The sequence below is a fragment of the Rhinolophus sinicus genome, linkage group LG05, assembly GCF_036562045.2.
Source record: "Rhinolophus sinicus isolate RSC01 linkage group LG05, ASM3656204v1, whole genome shotgun sequence".
Classification (NCBI taxonomy): Eukaryota; Metazoa; Chordata; class Mammalia; order Chiroptera; family Rhinolophidae; genus Rhinolophus; species Rhinolophus sinicus.
Window position 1 is genome coordinate 38,559,063 of NC_133755.1, and position 20,464 is coordinate 38,579,526.

Genomic DNA, 20,464 nt, shown 5'->3' on the forward strand with positions numbered 1-20,464 from the left:
TCTATAAGGACAACCATCATTGGGAATCACCTGAAGTCTAGCTGACAACTAAGGACATACAGAAGAAGCCCCTCAAGACTCTTAGGAGGGGGCAGAGATGCGGAATGGGCTGGTCCCACACCCATGTGTGACCTGGCTCCCTAGCCCAGGGTTCCAGTGCCAAAGAGAGAAGTCCCTATAACTTCTGGATGTGAAAAGTGGAGGAGATTGTGGTTGAGTGAGGTGAGAAATAATGTCAGAAAACTTCCCTAAGCTGATGAAGGAAATAGATATATAAGTCCAGGAAGCACAGAGAGTCCCAAACAAAATGAACCCAAAGAGGCCCACACCAAGACACGTTATTATTAAAACACAAAAGGTTAAAGACAAAAGGAGACTCTTAAGAGCAGCAAGAGAAAAGCAGTTACCTTCAAGGGAACTTCCATAAGACTATCAGCTTTCTCAACAGAAACTTTGCAGATCAGAAGGGATTAGCAGGAAAAATTCAGTGATGGAAAGAAAGGACCTACAACCAAGATTACTCTACCCAGCAAGGCTATCATTTAGAATCAAAAGACAGATAAAGAGTTTCCCAGACAAGAAAAAGCTACAGGAGTTCATCACCATCAAACCAGTATCACAAGGAATCTTTGAGGGACTTCTTTAAGATGAAAAAAAAAAAGATAAAAAATATGAATAACAAAATGGCAATAATTATATATCTATCAGCAATTACTTTAAATGTAAATGGATTAAATGCTTCAATCAAAAGATAGGGCAGCTGAATGGATAAGAAACAAGACCCTTACATATGCTGCATACAAGAGACTCATTTCAGATTGAAAGACACAGACTGAAAGTAAAAGGATGGGAAAAATGTATTTCATGAAAAAGAAGAAAAAAAACTAGAGTAGCAATACTTATAGCAGATAAGATAGTCTTTAAAACAAAGGCTACACAAGATACAAAGAAGAACCCAGTAATCCCACTTTTGGGTATTTAGCCAAAGAAATGAGATTATTATGCTAAGCGAACTAAGTCAGACAGAAAGAGTCGAGAACCATATGATTCACTGATATGTGGGATATAAAACTGAAAACAACAAAGGAACAAGACAAACAAATGAAGAAAGAAAAACTCATAGACACAGACAATAGTTCAGTGGTTACCAGAAGGGGAGAGAGGAGGGGAGTGGTAGATGAGGGTAAAAGGGATCAAATGTATGGTGATAGAAGGAGAACTGACTCTGGGTGGTGAACACACAATGTGATATATAGAGGATGTATTACAGAATTGTACTCCTGAAACCTATGTAACTTTACTAACAATTGTCACTCCAATAAACTTTAATAAAAAAAAAAAGAAACCCAAAACGCTCCCTCGAAGGGATATGTGCATCCATATGTTCATTGCAGCGTTGTTTACAGTGGCCAAGATGTGGAGGCAGCCTGAGTGTCTGTTAATGGATGAATGGATAAAAAGTAGGTGGTACATACAGAGGGTACCAAAAAAATGTATACACATTTTAAGAAAGGAAAAACTATTAAAATTGTAATACTCAATATATACTGGTAACAAAATATGAATACAAGTCACATTTGACTTCTGCAATTACAAGAGGTGCTCAAAGTGGTTACCATCAGCATCCAGACACTTCTGATTACAGCGAACTACTGCTTGAGCAACGTTGACCAAAGTGTTCACTTGTATACATTTTTTGGCACCCCCCCTTGCCCCCGCATATACAATGGAATATTGCTTGGCCAGGGAAGGGACTGGGTTCTTGCCATCTGTGGTGGCATGGATGGACCTGGAGAGTAATGTGCTGAGTCGGATATGTCACATGCAAATTGATTTCACTTATATGTAGAATCTAAAGAAAAAATAAACAAACAAACAAAACCATAAATAGAACATTTTGATGATTGTCAGATGGGAGGGGGTTTGGGGGTGGGTGAAAAAGGGGAAGGAATTAACAAGTACCAATTGGTTGTTACACAGTAGTCATGGGGATGTAAAGTAAAGCATAGGGAATAGTCAATAATATGGTAATTACTATGTATAGTGCCAGGTAGGTACTAGATTAGTCAGGGAGAGATCGCTTCTTAAATTATATAAATGTCTAACCATTATGCTGTACACCTGAAATTAATGTAAAATAATATTGACTGTCAACTGTAATTGAAAAATTAAAAAAGGGGAATAAGAGGTTCAAATTTCCAGGTATAAAACAAATAAGGGGATGTAATGTACAGCATGGGGAATATAGTCAATAGTATTGTGATAGCGTGGTACGATGTCAGATGGTTGCTGGACTAATCATGGCGATCACTTCTTTAGGTATATAAATGCTGAATAACTATGGTCTACACCTGAAACTAATATAATGTTGTATGCTAGCTATATTTTAATAAAAATCTTTTTAAAAAAGAAGAAAACATAGGATCTTAAGTTAGGCAAAGATTTCTTAGATACAATAGCAAAAGCACAGCCATAAAAGAAAAGACTGGTAAACTGAACTTCATCAAAATTAAAAACTTTTCTGCAACAAAAAAACAACATCCAGAAAGTGAAAGGATAATCCCCAGATTGGAAGAAAATATTTGCACATCATTTATCTGATAAGGGATTTTTATCCAGAATATAGAAAGAACTCTTGCAACTCATTAATAAAAGCACAAATAATATAATTTTTAAATGGACAAAGTATAGACATTTCTCCAAAAAAGACATACAAATGTAGACACATGAAAAGATGTTCAACTTTGTTAGTCATTAGGGACATGCAAATCAAAACCACAATGAGATAAAATATTAACATACTGTTACCATATAACCTAGCAACTCCATTCCCAAGTATTTTGCCAAGAGAAATGAAAACATGTTCACTCAAAAATTTGTGCACAAATGTTCATAGCTGCATTATTCATAACAGCCAAGAAGTGGGAACATTCCAAATGACCATCAACTGATGAATGGATAAACTTTGACAAATACCTTGCACCATACATAAAAATTAACTCCAAGTGGCTCACAGAGCTAAATGTAAACCTAAAACTATAAAATCCTTAGGAAAAAAATTAGGAGAAAAATCTCTGCAGATTAGGCACAGATTTCTTAGGTACAATACTAACAAACATCAAGATCCATAACAGAAAAATATCTCAAATTGGACTTCAACAAAATTAAAATACGTATACCCTTAGAAAGATATGGTTAAGAGAATTAAAAGACAAGCCACAGACTAAGAGAAAATATTTGCAAGTCACTTATCTGATAAAGGACTTGTATTCATACAATGGAATACTACTCATAAGTAAAAAGAATGAATTATAAACACAACAACATGGATGAATTTCAAAATAATTATGCTGAGTGGAAGAAGTCAGTCAAAAAAGAATACCTACTATATAATCCATTTACATAAAATTTTAGAAAATGCAAAGCAGTCTGAAAGCAGACTAGTGGTTGCCTAAGGACTGGGAGTTTGGCGGGAGTGGGAGGGTGGGGGAGGCTGTGGGAGGGAGAGAGAAAGGTGAGGGGAGGAGTAGAGAGAGAGAGGGACCATTAAGGGGAATGAGGGAACTTTTGGATGATACACATGTCAAAACTTATCAAATTGTGTACTTTAAATATGTATAATTTGTTGTATGTATGTCAACTTACAACAACAAAGCTATTTTTAGAAGGGAGTAGAAAAAATTGACAAAATATTAACATTTATTAAATCTTAATAGAACATGGCTGTTACATGTTTCTTTATACTTTTCTATATACTTGAAATATTTCATAATTTAATTTAGAAAACCTAATCAAACTCTTTAAAGTTACAGCTTAGGAAACTGAGCAAATAGTACAGATATGGCTGGAGCCTAGATCTTTAGTCTCCCAGTTCAATACTTTTTCCATTCTATCAGGGGTGAAAATATAATTTGCATACATATATAAGGTTCAGACAGAAATGCTTACCCTTAAATTTATTCATTGTCCCAATGTTTTGAAGAATTCTTCTAGGACTGTTCGCTGCAAAACAAGCTGCCTTTTCATATTCACCAAGTGCAATTAATTCACTGAACCTACAACCATTGCACATTTCATTATACAAGATAGATAGTACACAAAAAAAGAAAACTAATTAGAAAAGTCTAATACAGACTAAACACAGTGGCACAATAATATAGAAAAGCAATTCTAATAAACAACTAGATTTATTAACACTGTAGGATGTTCTTTCACTTCTTTCTCTCATATTCTGTCATTTTTATAGCCTCAGAATAAAACTCTTACCTGCCAGTTGACTTTGAACCTGATCCTGTAATACTTACAGCAAGCCACAGAAAATGGAAAAAACTTGAAGTAGCTTTACAATGAGCTCAGATTTTTTTTTTCTCTCATATCATCTCCAGATTAAAGGGTATGTCAGGGGAAAGAAGGGCAATCTGCTTAGAGGCTCAGCCTAGGGGAAATGTTAATTGAACACAAAGGCCGCCAAGTTGAAGATCAAGAAGTGCCCTTGGTATTCAGAAGCCTATGTTGCTCTGCCAGGCATTAGAGTCCCAATTAAATTGAGACTAACACAAGAAAAAAAGATAATAGTTCAAATAACTTAAGCCTCTATTCCTCTTTCTAGGGCAGGATGTCTTCAAATCAGCCCTTACTTCACAATTAATAAAACTATAGCAAACAGCATTTACACAGCATTGCAAATGAATGTGGAACCCCGGAGGAAAAAACACACTAAAGTGATATTAAGCAAAATACATAACACTTTTAACCTCGACAAAGGGTTTTTCTCTCATATCTAAAGCTGGCAGACTTAGAGAAGCATACAGTGTAAGAAAATAACACAGGCTTTGGTGACCCCCAAAATGATCTTTACTCCTTCTTTGTACCATATCAAAAAACAAATCAACAGTTGAAAATTGTTTAACATGTAAGACTAAGAATATTACATGTGTTCATTACATATTGGCCTTATAGGCTATGAATTAACCTCTTAAAGAATAAATTCTTAAGTCTCTTTGAACCTCTGTTGTACACCATATGTAATAACTTAATATGAATTAGGCAGACAAATGCCTTCTTAATATGTCACAGGATGGAAATAATAAGAAAAAAAGTCTGAATTGGCTAGGATAATCCGACTCAAGAAAACATTGTCAAAAACATTTTGTAACATCAGGCTGATGGTTAGGGAATACAAAAAAAATAGAAATAAAACTTAAATCAACACTACAATCCACCTATATCCTCTGAAATATTTCCTACACTATCAATCTAGTATTTTTTTCACCAAAGAGTCTTTTATTTTAAATTCTAGCTTATTTTCTAATTTGTCTACTAGAATAGAATTTTAAAGATACAAAAGCTAGAAATTACAACTCATCAATATGCTAAATAAATGCTAAACATTTAATAAATATTAAATATGCATTTAATAACTACTTAAATACATATTAAATAAATACAATATTCTGTTAACAAGAAAAACCAAATCTTTCCAAATATTTGCCTTTCAATGTAGTGAAGCAAAATTTCAGCTTCTTTTGCCTTGCCTGGATCATCTTCATATAGCTCTTCAACAATGCCTTGGTCACCTGTCAATATTGAAAGACCCACTGGATGATACTGAAGGTTATAAATCAATAGAAAATAATAAACGTATAGATGTCTAATACCAACAACTTAATGCTTTGGTTTCGAACAGCACCAACCTCTTCTAAACTGAGTGGCCTCCCTTTCCCTTTCTTCCTTATTTTCAGGTACATTTTCAAGTATTGTCTCTTTGGGGCACCAAGTCTACTCTTTACCAATATCCGTCAGTTGTTGAAGGAAGAAGCCCATAGGGTAACAGAGACCCGATAGAAATAAGTACATTTTTGCTTTCTTTTAAATTCAGAATAGGAAAATCCTCACTGTTTAGCTTTTTTGGGGAAAAAAAAAAGTAATGCTTTCCATTATTTATGTTAATCAAATATATAGATAAACTACCGTGGAAATCTTTAGTTTTCTGAATTTGCTTCACGAAGTCTTGAAATGAGCAGCTCCTATCAGATTTTACCCATGAAGTAAGTGCATAAGAAATAATCTGCAGTCTTTGACAACTGTAAAGATAAAAAACATCAACAATATACTCAACCTAAAATCAAATAATGAAATGTTAGAATAAATACAAACATAAGCTTCAGACTTTAAAAAACATAATCAACTTGCATACCGAAACTGTAATTCTTTGTTCAGATTTTCAGCTACATCTCGCCGTTTTAATATCACAACCATTTCCTTATCTAAATCAGCCTTTCTCTGAGCTGGTACATATTTTTCTGACATAACTTGTTTAATTTCAGCATATTTATCTTCGAGATGTTTCAGGTATTTCGTGAGAGCATCTAAATTGACGGATTCTTGGAGAGTCATGCCTGTGAGGAAAAGGAACAAATCAAACAAGCCAAGCCGTGTGTGGGACTCTTGCACTCAAACAGCAAGTCTTAGCAAAATAGGTCAGAGAGTTGGGAAATAATTAAGAAATGGTAGCATGAACTTGTAGTTTACTAAACATGAAGAGAATTAACATACAATTTTAAATGGCTAGCAGCTTTAAACATATCATCAATGAAGAAATTATCGAAAAGATAATTTTAATAACCTCATAACTACACCTTGCAAACCCCTAAATATCACTGTTAATGACACCAAGACCTTCTGCTTAACAATTCAGGATTTCTGCCTAGTGATTCCTAAGCAAATCTTCCTTTAATCTACTAGAGCTAACCCCAGGATAATCTGCTCATTCTCTCCCATGCAAAGCTTATAAATGCCAATCATATCTTTACTTCTGTCTCCCTAATTGTCCCTGCTATTCATTATTCATCACACACACACACACTTCAAACGATTTCCCTTCTCATTGAGGCTAATTGTTGCCTTTAAAGGCGGACCTCAACATTCTCTTCCAGGAACTCCTCTGGATTAATCTTACTCGCTTTTAATCATTCCCTTACCCTGAATCCTCTCAGCATTTAATCAATTTGTCAGTTATTTTGTACTTACTCGTATGTTTCTTATTTATAGTTTGCAAGTCATCATTTTACATTTGAAAGAGAATCTAGTCCCTGTTTCCACCAGACAGGCTGATCATGCCCCCTCAGTTGAAATCCTCTGGTATGGAAGTAGCTCATTATTTCAAGACATAGCTTCTTCCACTGAAACCGAATCTGACTTCATAAAATGCCCACCTATTGATTCTGCCTCTGGATAAATGCTAGTTGAATTTCATAAAAGTTTTGAATACAGTTACCTAGTCTCAAAGACTTTCTTTTCTCCAGGAGGAATATTTGTAATTCCTCTATCTATTCATTATACAAACCTCTCAACATCGTTGGATGTATTTCAGATACATTCCAGTTTCTTCAAATGTGTGTAGTTTAGCTAAAGATGAGGAACCAGGGAATGCTGACATCACTATGAGAACAATATTCACCAGAACATAACACACCACAGTTTTTTCGTATATTATACCACGGGTTCTCAAACTTTAGAGTACATCAGAATAACCTGGAGAACTTGTTAAAACACTGCCTGTTGGGTTCCACGCCCACCCTCACCCCACTTCCATCTCTGGAGTTTCTGACACAGGAAGTCTGCAGTGGGGCCAAAGAATTTGCATTTCTATCTGTTTCCCAGTTAATGTTGACACAGGAATCACACTTTAAGAACCACTGATTATACTTTATATAATCTAGTCAGACTGTAACTCTTCTTATCTTTTAGGGTTAAGTTTTCTCATTCCCTTGTTTCTACCTAGAGTCCTGGCTAGTTGTAAAGTTTGGCTTTAAATCCTGGTACACTTGGCACATATATATTAATTTGTATAATAGGCAGTAACTGGGAACAGTTAGAATTTCTTTCAAATATTTGAAACAAAATAGAGTACCTGGGATAGGTTTTGAAGGATCTTTGGAGAAAGTACAATATTTTACTTCTTTCGTGTCATACTCTGCCCTAAGTTGTTTCATTTTCTCTATTTGCAGTTGAATTTTTGAAGACTCATTTTCAAAAACCCTTATTCTGAAAAACATAAAGGCTTTCTTATGTTTCTTTCAACTAACTTATTTAATTATCATATTTAAAGAGGTTAAATCATTACTTTATTGTGGCTAATTATCATTTTGAACCATTATGGACTTAGGTGGAAGTTTACAATAAACAGTGCTGCTAAAAGTTTACTAGCTTCACAAGTGAGGACCAGTTTTCTTTCAGAGCATCAATAAAATCTTATACTATGATTCGTAACCTTACTGGAAATGTATAAGCATTGAGCATAAACATCTTTTGGCCACAAGTACTGTATCTATTCCCTTTACTTGAAAATTACATTTGCAATTTAAAAATTATTTTCATAAGTAATTGTATTAGTTTCCTATGGCTACATAACAAATTACCACCAACTTGGTGGCTTAAAATAACAGAAATTTATTCTCTCACAGTTCTGGGGGCCAGACGTCCCAAATCAGTATCACTGGGCGAAAATCAAAGTGCTATTAGGGCTGTGCTTCCTCTAGAAGCTGCGGGGAGAATCTGTTCCTTGCCGTCTCTTCTGTGGCCGCATCACTTCAATCTCTGCTTCTGTGGTCCCATTGCCTTCCCTCTTGGTGCCTGTGTCAATGCTTCCTCTGCCTCTCTAAGGTCACTTGTGACTGAGGTTAGTAAACTTGTGACACTTGCGACAGCCCACTTGGATAATCCAGGATAATCTCCCTATCTGAAGATCTTTAATGTAATCACTTCTGCAAAAATCCTTTTTTCCAAATAAGGTAGCATTTCTGGGTTCCCAGGATTAGGACCTGATATCTTTGGGGCTATTAAGCAGCCTACTATAGTAATTTTGATCCTAGAGCTAGAGGAATGATAGCACTTCTTGGAGATAAAACTGAGTTCATCTAGAAATAGGGATCTTAAAGACCAAGAAGTAGATATAAACTTTTAAGCATTATTTGAAGTTTACTTCTTAGCTTATCAGTGATATGTTGGCCCTGGGAAAAAAATAAAAAATTAAAATAAATTGGATACATAAATGTCACAGGGTTTTGGCACATTAAAAACAAGTTTGACAGTGGATAATTGCTGTCTGCATCTGATTATTATATAGAGTTCTTGGTAATTACAGATGGCTCAGAACAAGAACTTACAGTACTAATGAAAGAAAGACTTTGGAAATAAAATACCTTTTGGCTTTCATCCAAATAAACTTATGCTTGTGGAAGGAAGCCATTAAAAATAAACAGACTTTCCAAAGAATTGAAAGCAGGGACTCACATAGACACTTGTACATGACTGTTGATAGTGGCATTATTCACAACAGCCAAAGGTGGAAACAACCCAACTATTCATCAATGGATAAGTAAACAAAATATGGTATATACATACAATGGATTATTATTCAGCCAAAAAAAGGAATGAAGTCCCAATATGTGCTACAACATGGTTGAGAAGGTATCTAATTGTTGCCCCTTCCAGAAGCTTTTATGGTCTCTTTGACAATTTCACTAAAATAAATCTAGTTATTAATATTCTTTGGGCTTCTTAAATCTGTAAATTGCTATCTTTCACCAGTTTTAGAAAATTCTCAGCCATTACCCTTTCAAATATTGTCCCTGTCCCATATTCTCTTCCCTTTCAGAGTTGTCATTAAACATGACCTTTTCACTCTATCCTCTTTTTTTATATAATAGCTTTACTGATATAGTCCATATACCTTCAAATTCACCCTTGTGAAGTATACAATTCAGTGAAATTTGATATATTCAGAATTGTGCAACCACTATCATTTCTAGTCCCAGAATATTTCATCATCTCAAAAATAAGCCATTACCTGTTAGCAGTCTGAGCAGGAGGTAATTTTTTATGCAGTCTCCAAGTTTACCCTTGGTTCACTCTTTAAGGGTATAGCCCTTTATCATTCCAGCTTTATATGGGGAGGATTTCCCAGTAGACTACAGCCCTTGGGCAGATACTGGATTCTGTCTTTTGTCCCTCTATGCCACAGTGAAAACTGAAGCTTATGGTCACCAGTTTTAATAAATGCTCTCAGGCCCAAAGAAGCTTTAATGTTCCTCTTCTCTTTTGTCTTCTGTTGTGACTTTGCCCTGATACTCTCTTACTATCTTGTCAACTTCCTGTTGTTTTTGGAAAGAGTTTTAAAACATATTTTATGTAGCATTTTTCCCCAATAGAAAGATCCAACATTTAGCCAGCCATATCACTAGAAATGAAGGTCAAACTTTGCATAATATTTCAAGTTGATTTGAAATTATCTATAAAAATAACATGTCCATCACTTACCGAACGAATCACTACTGGAAATATGAGACTACTCAACAAGAGTGAGCACTTTCTCCTCTCCTAATAGGTTACGTTTTTGTATCACAGGATTAAGTGTTCTAATTCAGGCGGTAATCATGAAATTGTACTATCAAATCTTCCATGCAAGAAATTACCTGGAGCGATTACCCGCATCCTCATTTTATGATACTACAATGTGCCTCCAATTACCCTAAGAGATATAAAACTCTCAAAGAGAATTTTACATGTAAAGTATAGTAATTTCAAGTTGTAGGAAGGGTAACATGGAAACATGGCTTTAAAAGAAAATTAAAATCCAAAAAGACTGAGAACGACTGGCTATAGTTACATTAGCTAGTTAATACAACCAAGTAACAATTATCCCTTTTTTTGTGCAACTTACTAATATACTTACTTTGCTTCAAGTTGGATGATTCTTTTCCTGTGATATACCAATGCTGTGGGCTCTGCTGCCAAAACTTTAAGTTTTCCATGAAGATGAAATGCTGTTCTTTGGCCTTTCTTTATTGTCTCAATAAAGGCATCATATTCTTTTTTGATTGAAGTAAGAATGGATTTGTATGCAGTGACATATTCTATTACCTGAAATATGATTTTTCTGCCTATGGTACTGCATTTTTTCTAGCAGACTATGGATCAAAAGGCTTGCAAATAGTATTATAGATTATTTTTTAAATGAAACATGGTGCACAATTAGAAGACTAAAATTTGAGCTTGCACTTAGCAATATAACTATGACTGAGTATTAAAGACAATTATTTACTGAACATGTGCTTTGTAAATTACAATACTGGGAGCTTAAATATGAGAAAAAGATCACATTTTGCTCTACTTGGTATGAACACACATATTGTATGATGTCAGCGAAAAACAATACAAGGTCTAATTATGCCAATTCTGGATCTTTTAAATATAATTACATATAGTCCCTTACGACCTCCGAATCTAGTCTGACTTCACTCAGACCTTGAACTCCTGGATTCCCTTCATCTCCCTGTTTTTCTAACCCATCAGCTCCTACTGGCTGATCAATACTCTCAATTCTTAAACTGTATTTCTATTCCTACGATAGCAAATAAAACTCTAGAAAACCCTTCTTCACTATACATTGATGGTTTACAATGTTGTTTAAGTACAGAATATCGCTGGAAGGATGATGCAAGAAAATAGAAACAGTGAATGCCTGTAAAGGAGGAAAGGGGGAGCAGGGTCTGATATTGAGAATCTGACTTTTAATTGTATACTGTTCTTTATTGGTTCTTTTTCTTTTCTTTTTTTTTTCCAGTTAATCTTGTGTATGCATTACTGATGTAAAAATAAATAAGAAACATTTTAAATAAGTAAAAAAATAACACAAAAATATAAATAATTTATGGTTTTCAAATTCTGCTCACGAGGATTTTAGAAGGGATTGATGTACAAAGGGAATACATGTAATCAATTCATAATGTCTCTGAAGCTACAATTATGCTTTTTACCTCTGCTAGATCACTAGTCTCTGGTATCCCCCACTGGTTTTCTGTTCGCTAGACAATATCTAGAAAAAACTATCCAGGAAGACATCTGGTCTATCAAGAAATGGTAGAAGGAAATTATTGATCAATGGCAAGTATCAGGAGAGGATATTTGGGTGGGAGACACTGGTTGCCTTTTTGACATGACCGTACTATTAGGTTGGTGCAAAAGTAATTGTGGTTTAAAAGGTTAAAAATAATTGCAAAAACCGTGATTACTTTTTTTTTTTTATAAAGATTTTATTGGGGAAGGAGAACAGTACTTTATTGGGGAACAGTGTGTACTTCCAGGCCTTTTCTCCAAGTCAAGTCGTTGTCCTTTCAATCTTAGTTGTGGAGGGTGCCATTCAGCTTCAAGTTGTTGTCCTTTCAGTCTTAGTTGTGGAGGGAACAGCTCAGCTCCAGGTCCAGTTGCCATTTCTAGTTGCAGGGGGCGCAGCTCACCATCCCTTGGGGGAGTCGAACCGGCAACCTTGTGGTTGAGAGCTCACTGGCCCATGTGGGAATCGGCAGCCTTCGGAGTTAGGAGCATGGAGCTTTAACCGCCTGAGCCACTGGGCTGGCCCCCGCAATTACTTTTGCACCAACCTAATACCTATTTACTCAAATCATGAGGACTGTCACCCAGGAAACTTAAATAAAATAGAAACCATAAATCTGTGGTCTTTGAAATTAAGCACTGCACTGTTCCTAGCCATCCTCCACTCCACATATCTCTGAGATGCACTACAACAATCCAACTCATTAATGGATAGAAAAGAGACTTGTAGTGATATGATGATCAGCTCCCATATCTGTCTGCTAGAGGAAATAGATTTCAGAACCTTTGAGAATGCACAGATAAGGCATTAAAATAAATGAGACAGACTGGCCTGCCATAGGTAGAATACAGTTTTGCTTGACACACAAAATATTTTAAAATTTAGGAAATTTCACCTGGAAAACCATTATTTCCAGCTTCTCTTAAAAAACTATGAAATACCTACCAACACTGAACCAACCACTATTCCTTAATGACAATAACCAGCTGGAGCTTTAGATAGAATTGGTTCTTCATACTCCCAGTCACCCATGATTTGTTCTTCTCTTATAGAAACCCCACTCAATTCTTATGTATGACTGACTTGGCCTCTGCAGGCATTCAAGTGTGAGGCTCCTGTATTAAAGCTTCCATTAAATGCAAGAAAATCAGAGTTATACTTACCAGGTACAGGGGTCTGAGGGAGCACTGGAATGGTTTCATTCTACCTCAGCTCCTATATGTGGATCTAGACTATTTGTACAAAATGCTACCGGAAACACAAAAGGCCAGCCACTTTCAAGAGTCTAGCTGACTCAATAATTCACCCACTTCCACAGAAGCTCACTCTTCAAGTTTTGGTTTTCTTTGCTTACTAAGTTCTCGTCTCTTTCTACAAACTACACTCAACTCTGGTTATGATTCTCATGCAGTCCTTGCTTTCATCCGGTATGATTCTCCAGTTAAAGCAAAATTTGGTATTTGTTCTCTGGTTTCAAGTACTCAGAGATGCAAGTTGGTATTTTCATCTTCTGACCAACTAGATCCTTCCAAGAGGGAAGGAAGATTAGAGAAGGCAGTCATTAACAGTTTATCAACAATGAAATGTGCTGGAACAATGTGAAAATGGAAAGGCAAATTATCTTATTGAGAAGCTAGAAGAAACGCTTCTGTAAGTATCAAATGATTTCTATTTCAGATCCCCTCTCAGCCCTGAAGAACAGGATTCTTCACAATGTACAATTTATAATTATATAATGTACAAATAGTCCAAATGGAAAGACTGGGGAGTAGGGAGAAAAGGACTATAGATGCAGACATTATCTTTTATTTAATCCAATGTCTTTTCTCTAAGAATTAGGTTTACTGACACGACCTCCAAAATGACTTCACTATAACCATACTAATTTAAAGCAGACAGCCCTTAATGTAAGAAAACTGACAAGTGTAAGCATTTGGGCATGCAAAGATAAGCATGTCACAGTGCCGATTTCACAGAAGTAGAATCTTAGCATGATTCTTGATATTTATTAAACATATTCAAAATACATTTAAACATTCATCTAATATATTCCTTAATGACTAAAACACCAAAAGCAATATCATTGATCATAACAACATATAAAATGGAGCTAATCTGCCAATGTACCATTCTAAAGGATTTTCTAGATGACTCAAAAGGAAGAAAAGATTATGTTTCTCTATTTTATACTCTTACGGATATGCAACAATTTTCTTAATTCCACTGGTATTAATCACTACTTTCTACTCACTTTTCCTTGTAGGGAGGCACTATATTTTTATTTAGAAAACAAAGAAGACTCAGTGTGTAATGTTCAAGAATTAAACAAAAGACTGAGTTCCTATTTTGCCTGTGGCTGTTTTACTCAGAGACCAATAGTTTATAAGTAATTATTTCTTCTAGGTAAGGAGGAAAGGATGCTGATTTCAGTTATTTTACTGACAGGGCATCTTCCAAGAATGGGGGGCGGGCGGTAAAAGAACAGCAATGTAAAAAAATTAGGATTGGTGGACAAACTGCAATTGTTCCTAAGGAAAAACAGGTATTTCTAAAACCTTGAAAAGCAAAATCAAATGTTATATAAAGCCATAGCACTTTTCCGATGTGATCTCCATATTTTCAATGTATAGTCTAGTCAAATCCCTTGTTTCCCATGCCTATCTAGACTTCTAATCTACAAGGGGGTCTCAGTTTAATATGCTAGATCACATCTAAACCAAGACTAATGATACCACAAACAAACCCTAAATAACAAGGAACTACTACTTTCAGATGGAAGGTCAAAATAATGTTACAGGGCACAGGCAGGCGTTGCTCAAAAACTGATAGCCGGCCCTTAAGCTAAAAAAGTTAAAACTACTCATTAACTGTCTAGTAATAAATCCAGCATTGCATTTTCCCCAGTCATCCCTTCCTGACAAATTGGATGAACTTCTCAAAATTGACAAATGGAGTCAAACAAGCAGTGGTGTTACTAAGACGGGAGTATTAGTTGTCAAGATAGACCATTTCTTCCCCAGGAAAACTCCATTGTCATAAAAGCATTAAGATACCTTATCAAAAACGTTTCGGTATATGATGTAATATTCATCGGCAGGTCCTTCCTCATTACAGCCCACTCTTTCAGTTTCTGTCATTATGTATCTTTGCATATTTTCCAAAAATTCCTTGTCACTTCTACTAATGATAGGAGGGAGAACTGCATGTTTATTTATTTCTTGGACCGACATATGTGACAATCTGAATACTTGTTTACCAGAGAAAATTTAAGTCTTGACTTGCTTTTGCAACAAAGCCAAAACTTTGATGAGCCTGAAAGAAAAAAAAAAATCATCAATTAATCTAAAGCTTAAAATAAAGTCAAACAATGATCTAAAATAAATGTATATTTGCTCCAGAAAAAGAATGTCCCGTGGATCTGAGCTAAATATTTCAACCTATGAATTAAATGGTCTAATCTATTCTACTGTCATGTGCTATCCCTTTGGTATAGAAATACCAAACACCAGTCCATAAAGAGTTCTATTCTTACTAACCAAGCATATGCATCCTATGATTAATGGCTTCTCAATACTCAACACTTACTCACAAAAGGTTTAGCATTTTATTTGTTTCATGTGGGAATACCGGTTTGGAAACTTGATGACACAAATAAGGTCAAATACTTCTCTACTTGTATGCTTCCCTGGCCATAGCACAATCATCCAGTGCACAGTAGCTATAAATAGTTCATACATTTATTTTTAGAATAAACTATTATAATTCTTATCTGTAATATGAATGTACTAACTAAAAAGAAATCAGGACTTCTTTTAAAATCCATCCATCAATGTCAAAGATAACAGTACTTTTCTGAGTCGTTTTCAAGCAGTTACATTCCACTGCTCTCTTAGTGAAGAATCATTACTAGAGTTGAATATAGATAGAAGTGGACTCTGAGATTCATATTAACATCAAACAGTACCCATGTCTTCTTTAAAAATGTCTAGCAAGGAAAAACATTTTAACTCTCTCCCTCCCCATCTGATTATAGAAGTATATAATCATGGTATAAATTTTGGAAAATATAAACCAAAGAAAATGAATGAAAAACCAAAAATCATCCAGAATCCCAACACGCAAACATAATGATTATTTAATGTTTTGGTGTATTTTCTCTGAAATTTTATCAGGATCACTCTACATTCAGTTTTGTATCCTGTTTTCACTCAATATTAAAAATACTTTTCCATGTTGTTAGTTTTCAAAAACAGAACTTAATGATTGCATAGTATTTCACGGTATGATACACTACAATTTGTTTAACCATTCTCCCACTATGGGACATTTTCACTATTATAAATAATGCTGTGATGAATAAATGTCTAAATCAATTTTACCACATTTTGGCAATCTAATTGATATCTGGTTATCTGAAATAACACATATGGCCTATAAATACTGTCCATAGGCCATATATAGGAGGAGGGAGATAACAAAATAATTTCAAAGTTTAAAAGACCTAATTTATCTTTATTTCGATGAACTGGATAATAAAAAATCAATTTATAAATGAACATAAAGTAGTTCCAACAAGGTAATAACCCGTAAATTGATCAACAGTTTTCCCACATGAGACATACATTTCTTGATTCATTCATTCAACCAGTATTTATTGAGTGTCTACTAAGTACCAGGCATTGTTTTATAGCTAGAGATTGAGCAATAAATAAGATAAAGTCCCTGGCTCCTTGGAGCTTACAGTCTAATAGGGGAGACAGACTATAAATAAATAAAAAATGTAATTTCATGTAGTAAAATGTAAAGTGAAAGGACGAAGAAATAGGTGTGATCATTTGGGAGTGGATGGTCACATCTGAACACCAGTGGCTTCCTATTACTTTTAGGATAAAATCTAAGTTCTGTTCCTTAGCCTAAGAAATGCTCTGACCAAACTTAGTCTTTTGTGGCCCTGTCCTCCTCATACCCCACCCCCACTCCCACGAACTTGCTTTCTTACCTAGGGTCTTGCACAATTCTCTCCCATGCCTGCTTTCCCTCTCTCATCCTCACTCCTCCCCTCCCCTCCCCGGTCAAGGTACACAAGTACAACTGCTCTCATTCACTTGACTTTTACTGGTTTTTCAGATCTCAGCCCTTACACTTGGTCAAGTGCCGCTGCTGTTACCCCAGGGTACTGTGCACTTCCTCTATCATAGTATTATCACTGGGGCCACACCATGTTACACTTTCTGTTTATATTCTGTCTCTCCCAAAAGGCTCCAAGTTGGACAAGATTAAGAACCAAAATGTTATTCCCTATTGCATATGCCTTCCAGGGCATAATACAGTTTCTATCAGAGTACAAACTGAAAAAATATTTGCTTAATAATCAATAATCACTGAGCAATTATCTGATCTGCTCAGAAGACATGATTGGCAGTGCCCCCAAACCAGAACACAGCTGAAGCAATTGTTCTCAGCATCTACAAAATGTCACTGAGTTATTTAAACCCACTCAAGATGACTTTTCACTCATTCATTCATATTAGACACTTAGGGATACAGAGAAAACAAGTCACAAGGGTTCCCAGTCAAGTCTACTGGCTGGACTTAAAAAACAGCCATTGCTATAGAGCAGAGAAAACAGTGTGACAGAAGTGGGTACATGGGCTACAAAAGCTCAGAGGGGCATCTCACTACTCTGTGTAAGACGGCAGGGAAACATCAGGGAAACACCTAAAAGAACGACATCTAGAGCAATGTTTAAGTTGTGCTGTATTTATTTATTCAATAAATATTTTTGGGGCACCTTCTATGTGTCTGCCACTATCCGAGACACTAGAGATATAGCACTGAGCAAAACAAAATCCTTAACCTCCCAGAGGTTACATTCAAGTAAAGAGACAAACACACAGTAAAAATATAGTATGTCAGATAGGGGAAAATAAAACAGGAATGAGCACTAGAGAGTAAGGAAGGGGGAAGGGTGCTATTTTCTATAAGGCATTAAGTCAGCAGTGGAAAGCCCTCACTGATAAAGTGACATTTCAGAAAACTGAAAAAAGTGAAGTCATGTAGATGCCGGGGAGAAGAGTGGTTGAGACAGAAAGAGCAGCAAGTCCGAAGGCCTCAAGGCAGGACAGTATATCACAAGAACAGCAAGAAGGCCACTGGGGGTAGAAGAGAATGAGAAAGGGAGAGAAGAAAGAGATGAGGTCAGAGGCCACGGAGGACACAGGACCTTGAAGGCAAGACCACTACCAGCCCATGAGGCACCTTTATGCATTTAGAAAAAGGTGCCCTTTCTCTGGGCAGACTTGACAGAAGGAGCAATGGATCGTGGCCGCCAGTCACTACAGTGCTAGAGTGACGGCCTCACTCAGGAATTTAGGCTTAACTCAGAGTGAGATGGGAAGACACTGGAGGGCTGTGGGTAGAAGAGTGAAAGTTGACTTCCATTTTCAAAGAATCGCTCTTGTTGCTCTGTGAAGACAAGGGTCTCTGAAGAACAGTTAGGAGGCTACTGCAATGATCTGAGTGAAAGATAATGGTGGCTAGAATCAGGGTGGTAACAGCACAGGTGGTGAGAAGAGTTCTGCATATATTTGAAAACAAAACCAAGATTTGCTGAGGGATTAGATGTATGAGAGAACAGTCAAAGATGACCATACACGTTTGGCCTTAAAGATTACAAAGATGGGAATTGACATTTATGGAGATAGGAAGAAAAATTTCATGAGATCAGGAGTTTGGGGCTTGCCTATTAGAGACGTTGAGTAGGCAGCAGGATATGTGAAGCGGCAGTTCAGATGAGTGGTCTCAGTGAGAGATAAATTTGTAAGTCATCTGTATATAAATGGTATTTAAAAGTTACGAGATAGAATGAAAATGACCTGGGAAATGTAAACAAAGCAGAGGTGCAAGGACTGGGCCTTGGGAAGTACTCCAAAGTCAAGAGAAAGTACTGAACGAGCCAGTCAGTATGTCCAGGGAAGTAGAAAGAGAAGTGAGAGAGGTATCCTGAAAGTGAGGCGAAGAAAAGTGTTTCAAAGAGGGAGGGAGTGACCAACTGTTTCAAATGCTGCTGACAGACAGATCAAATATGATTAAATGACCATTAAATTTAGTAACGTGGAGGTGATTAGTGACCACAAGAGAAATTCCACTAGACTGGTGGGGACAAAAGCTTGACAGGAGTGGGTCCCGTCCATGGAGAGAGTAGAATGGGAGACAATGCGTATGGACATCTCTTTCAAGTTTTGTTTGAAAGGTGCAGACTCAGCAGAATAAGAGAAAAATTAATGTTCCAGGAAGAAGAAATGGATTCTTCAGAAGTGCCAAAGCAGGAGAGAGCTTAAGTCAGTAACTTCAATTAGTTCAATGTTATAATATAAAGCGAAAAACAGCTTTGGCAGATTAGGCTGTAAGGGAGGCAGAGACTGAATATCGCACTAAGGAATTTGGATTTTATACTGAAGGAGAAGTAGAATGATGACGTCATCACTTTTACTTTTTTAGAATGGTTTGGAGGGAAGGTGAAGGTGGGTTAGAAAAGGAGAAAGACTAGAGACAGGTTAGAAGTTAGATACTGAACTCTTCCAGGAGAAAATGAAGGAAGGCCTGATTTTGGGGATGGAGATGCTGCGGGGAAGGCACAGAGATCAAGAGATGACATTAGTAGGATGCATTAGAAAGGATTCCGCGGTTTGTGCAGTGGAGAAAAGCCAAGGTAAGGATGTAACTCACTTTTAATTGGCCCGCCTTGCCAGGAGAGAACCTTACACATACTCCAAAATCTTTCTCTTAGGACCTTCGCCACCACTCCCAACGTCCAAATTTGTAAATTCTACAACTAAATAAACATTCCGCAGGTTTCTTTCCTGTATGGCTTCATTTTAAAATTTGAGAACTCCTAAGATTTCTCCAACGTATTAAACCATTTCACACCAAAGGGTGACACACCAAGCCCAGAACATTCCTTAGACTACTTAGACTAGCAGAGACTTGGGGACTGAAGGCGGGGAGGGGCGATAGAGCGAGAAAAGGATGAACCCGAGCTTTTGAAGATATCACTTATTTCTCAGTCGGTCTGGAGCTGGCCGCAGGAATTCCCTTTCCTTGCAGACCGAGGGAGCGGCTGCTGGTACATGGCTGATGCTCCGCACCTAACCGCCTCCGTAAGTGGGTGAACGATGCTTTCGTATCACTATCCTTCCCCAGCCTCTTACCCTCTGCTCTTAGTCACTTCCGACCCGTTTCCACCTTCCCCGGCACCATTACTCCGCTTCACCCTTCCTCCCTCCTCACCTTAATCCCTTCCTGCAAACCCCAACTCCAGTGCTTGGAGACAGTAACTAGGGAACTCGGGAGTGTGGAACTGCATCTTGGGATAAGTAGTCCTAGCCAAAAGAAAGCAGTGGGAAACTACAATTCCCAAAAGACACTTCCATTTCCTCCTTCTTTCAATGAGGCCCCCTTAACTCCACCCCCTTCTAAAGACCCTCTTAACCATGTCCACTGTGTGGAGAAAGCCTTTTAAAGATATTTTAAGGTGTGTGAATCTACTATCTCCAGGTCATTCTGAAG

General features: G+C 36.6%; 1 protein-coding gene across 3 annotated transcripts in view; it reads right to left on the minus strand.

Annotated features, from left to right (window-relative positions):
- The window catches only part of CLHC1 (clathrin heavy chain linker domain containing 1), a 35,085-nt gene extending 14,813 nt beyond the window's left edge, over positions 1–20,272 (minus strand). Inside the window, exons 1-8 of one of the 3 annotated variants that reach the window (XM_019719586.2) lie at positions 20,186–20,272; positions 14,950–15,208; positions 10,736–10,923; positions 7,913–8,046; positions 6,197–6,398; positions 5,971–6,083; positions 5,492–5,576; positions 3,949–4,055 (exon numbers count right to left, since the gene is read on the minus strand). In XM_019719586.2, coding sequence (XP_019575145.2) covers positions 3,949–4,055; positions 5,492–5,576; positions 5,971–6,083; positions 6,197–6,398; positions 7,913–8,046; positions 10,736–10,923; positions 14,950–15,126 — 1,006 coding nt within the window. In that variant the 5' untranslated portion in view covers positions 15,127–15,208; positions 20,186–20,272. Of the gene's footprint in view, positions 1–3,948; positions 4,056–5,491; positions 5,577–5,970; positions 6,084–6,196; positions 6,399–7,912; positions 8,047–10,735; positions 10,924–14,949; positions 15,209–20,106 lie in introns of those variants that run through there. The other 2 variants (XM_019719596.2, XM_019719604.2) reach the window with 2 other exon arrangements.
- Between the last annotated feature and the right edge of the window lie 192 nt (positions 20,273–20,464).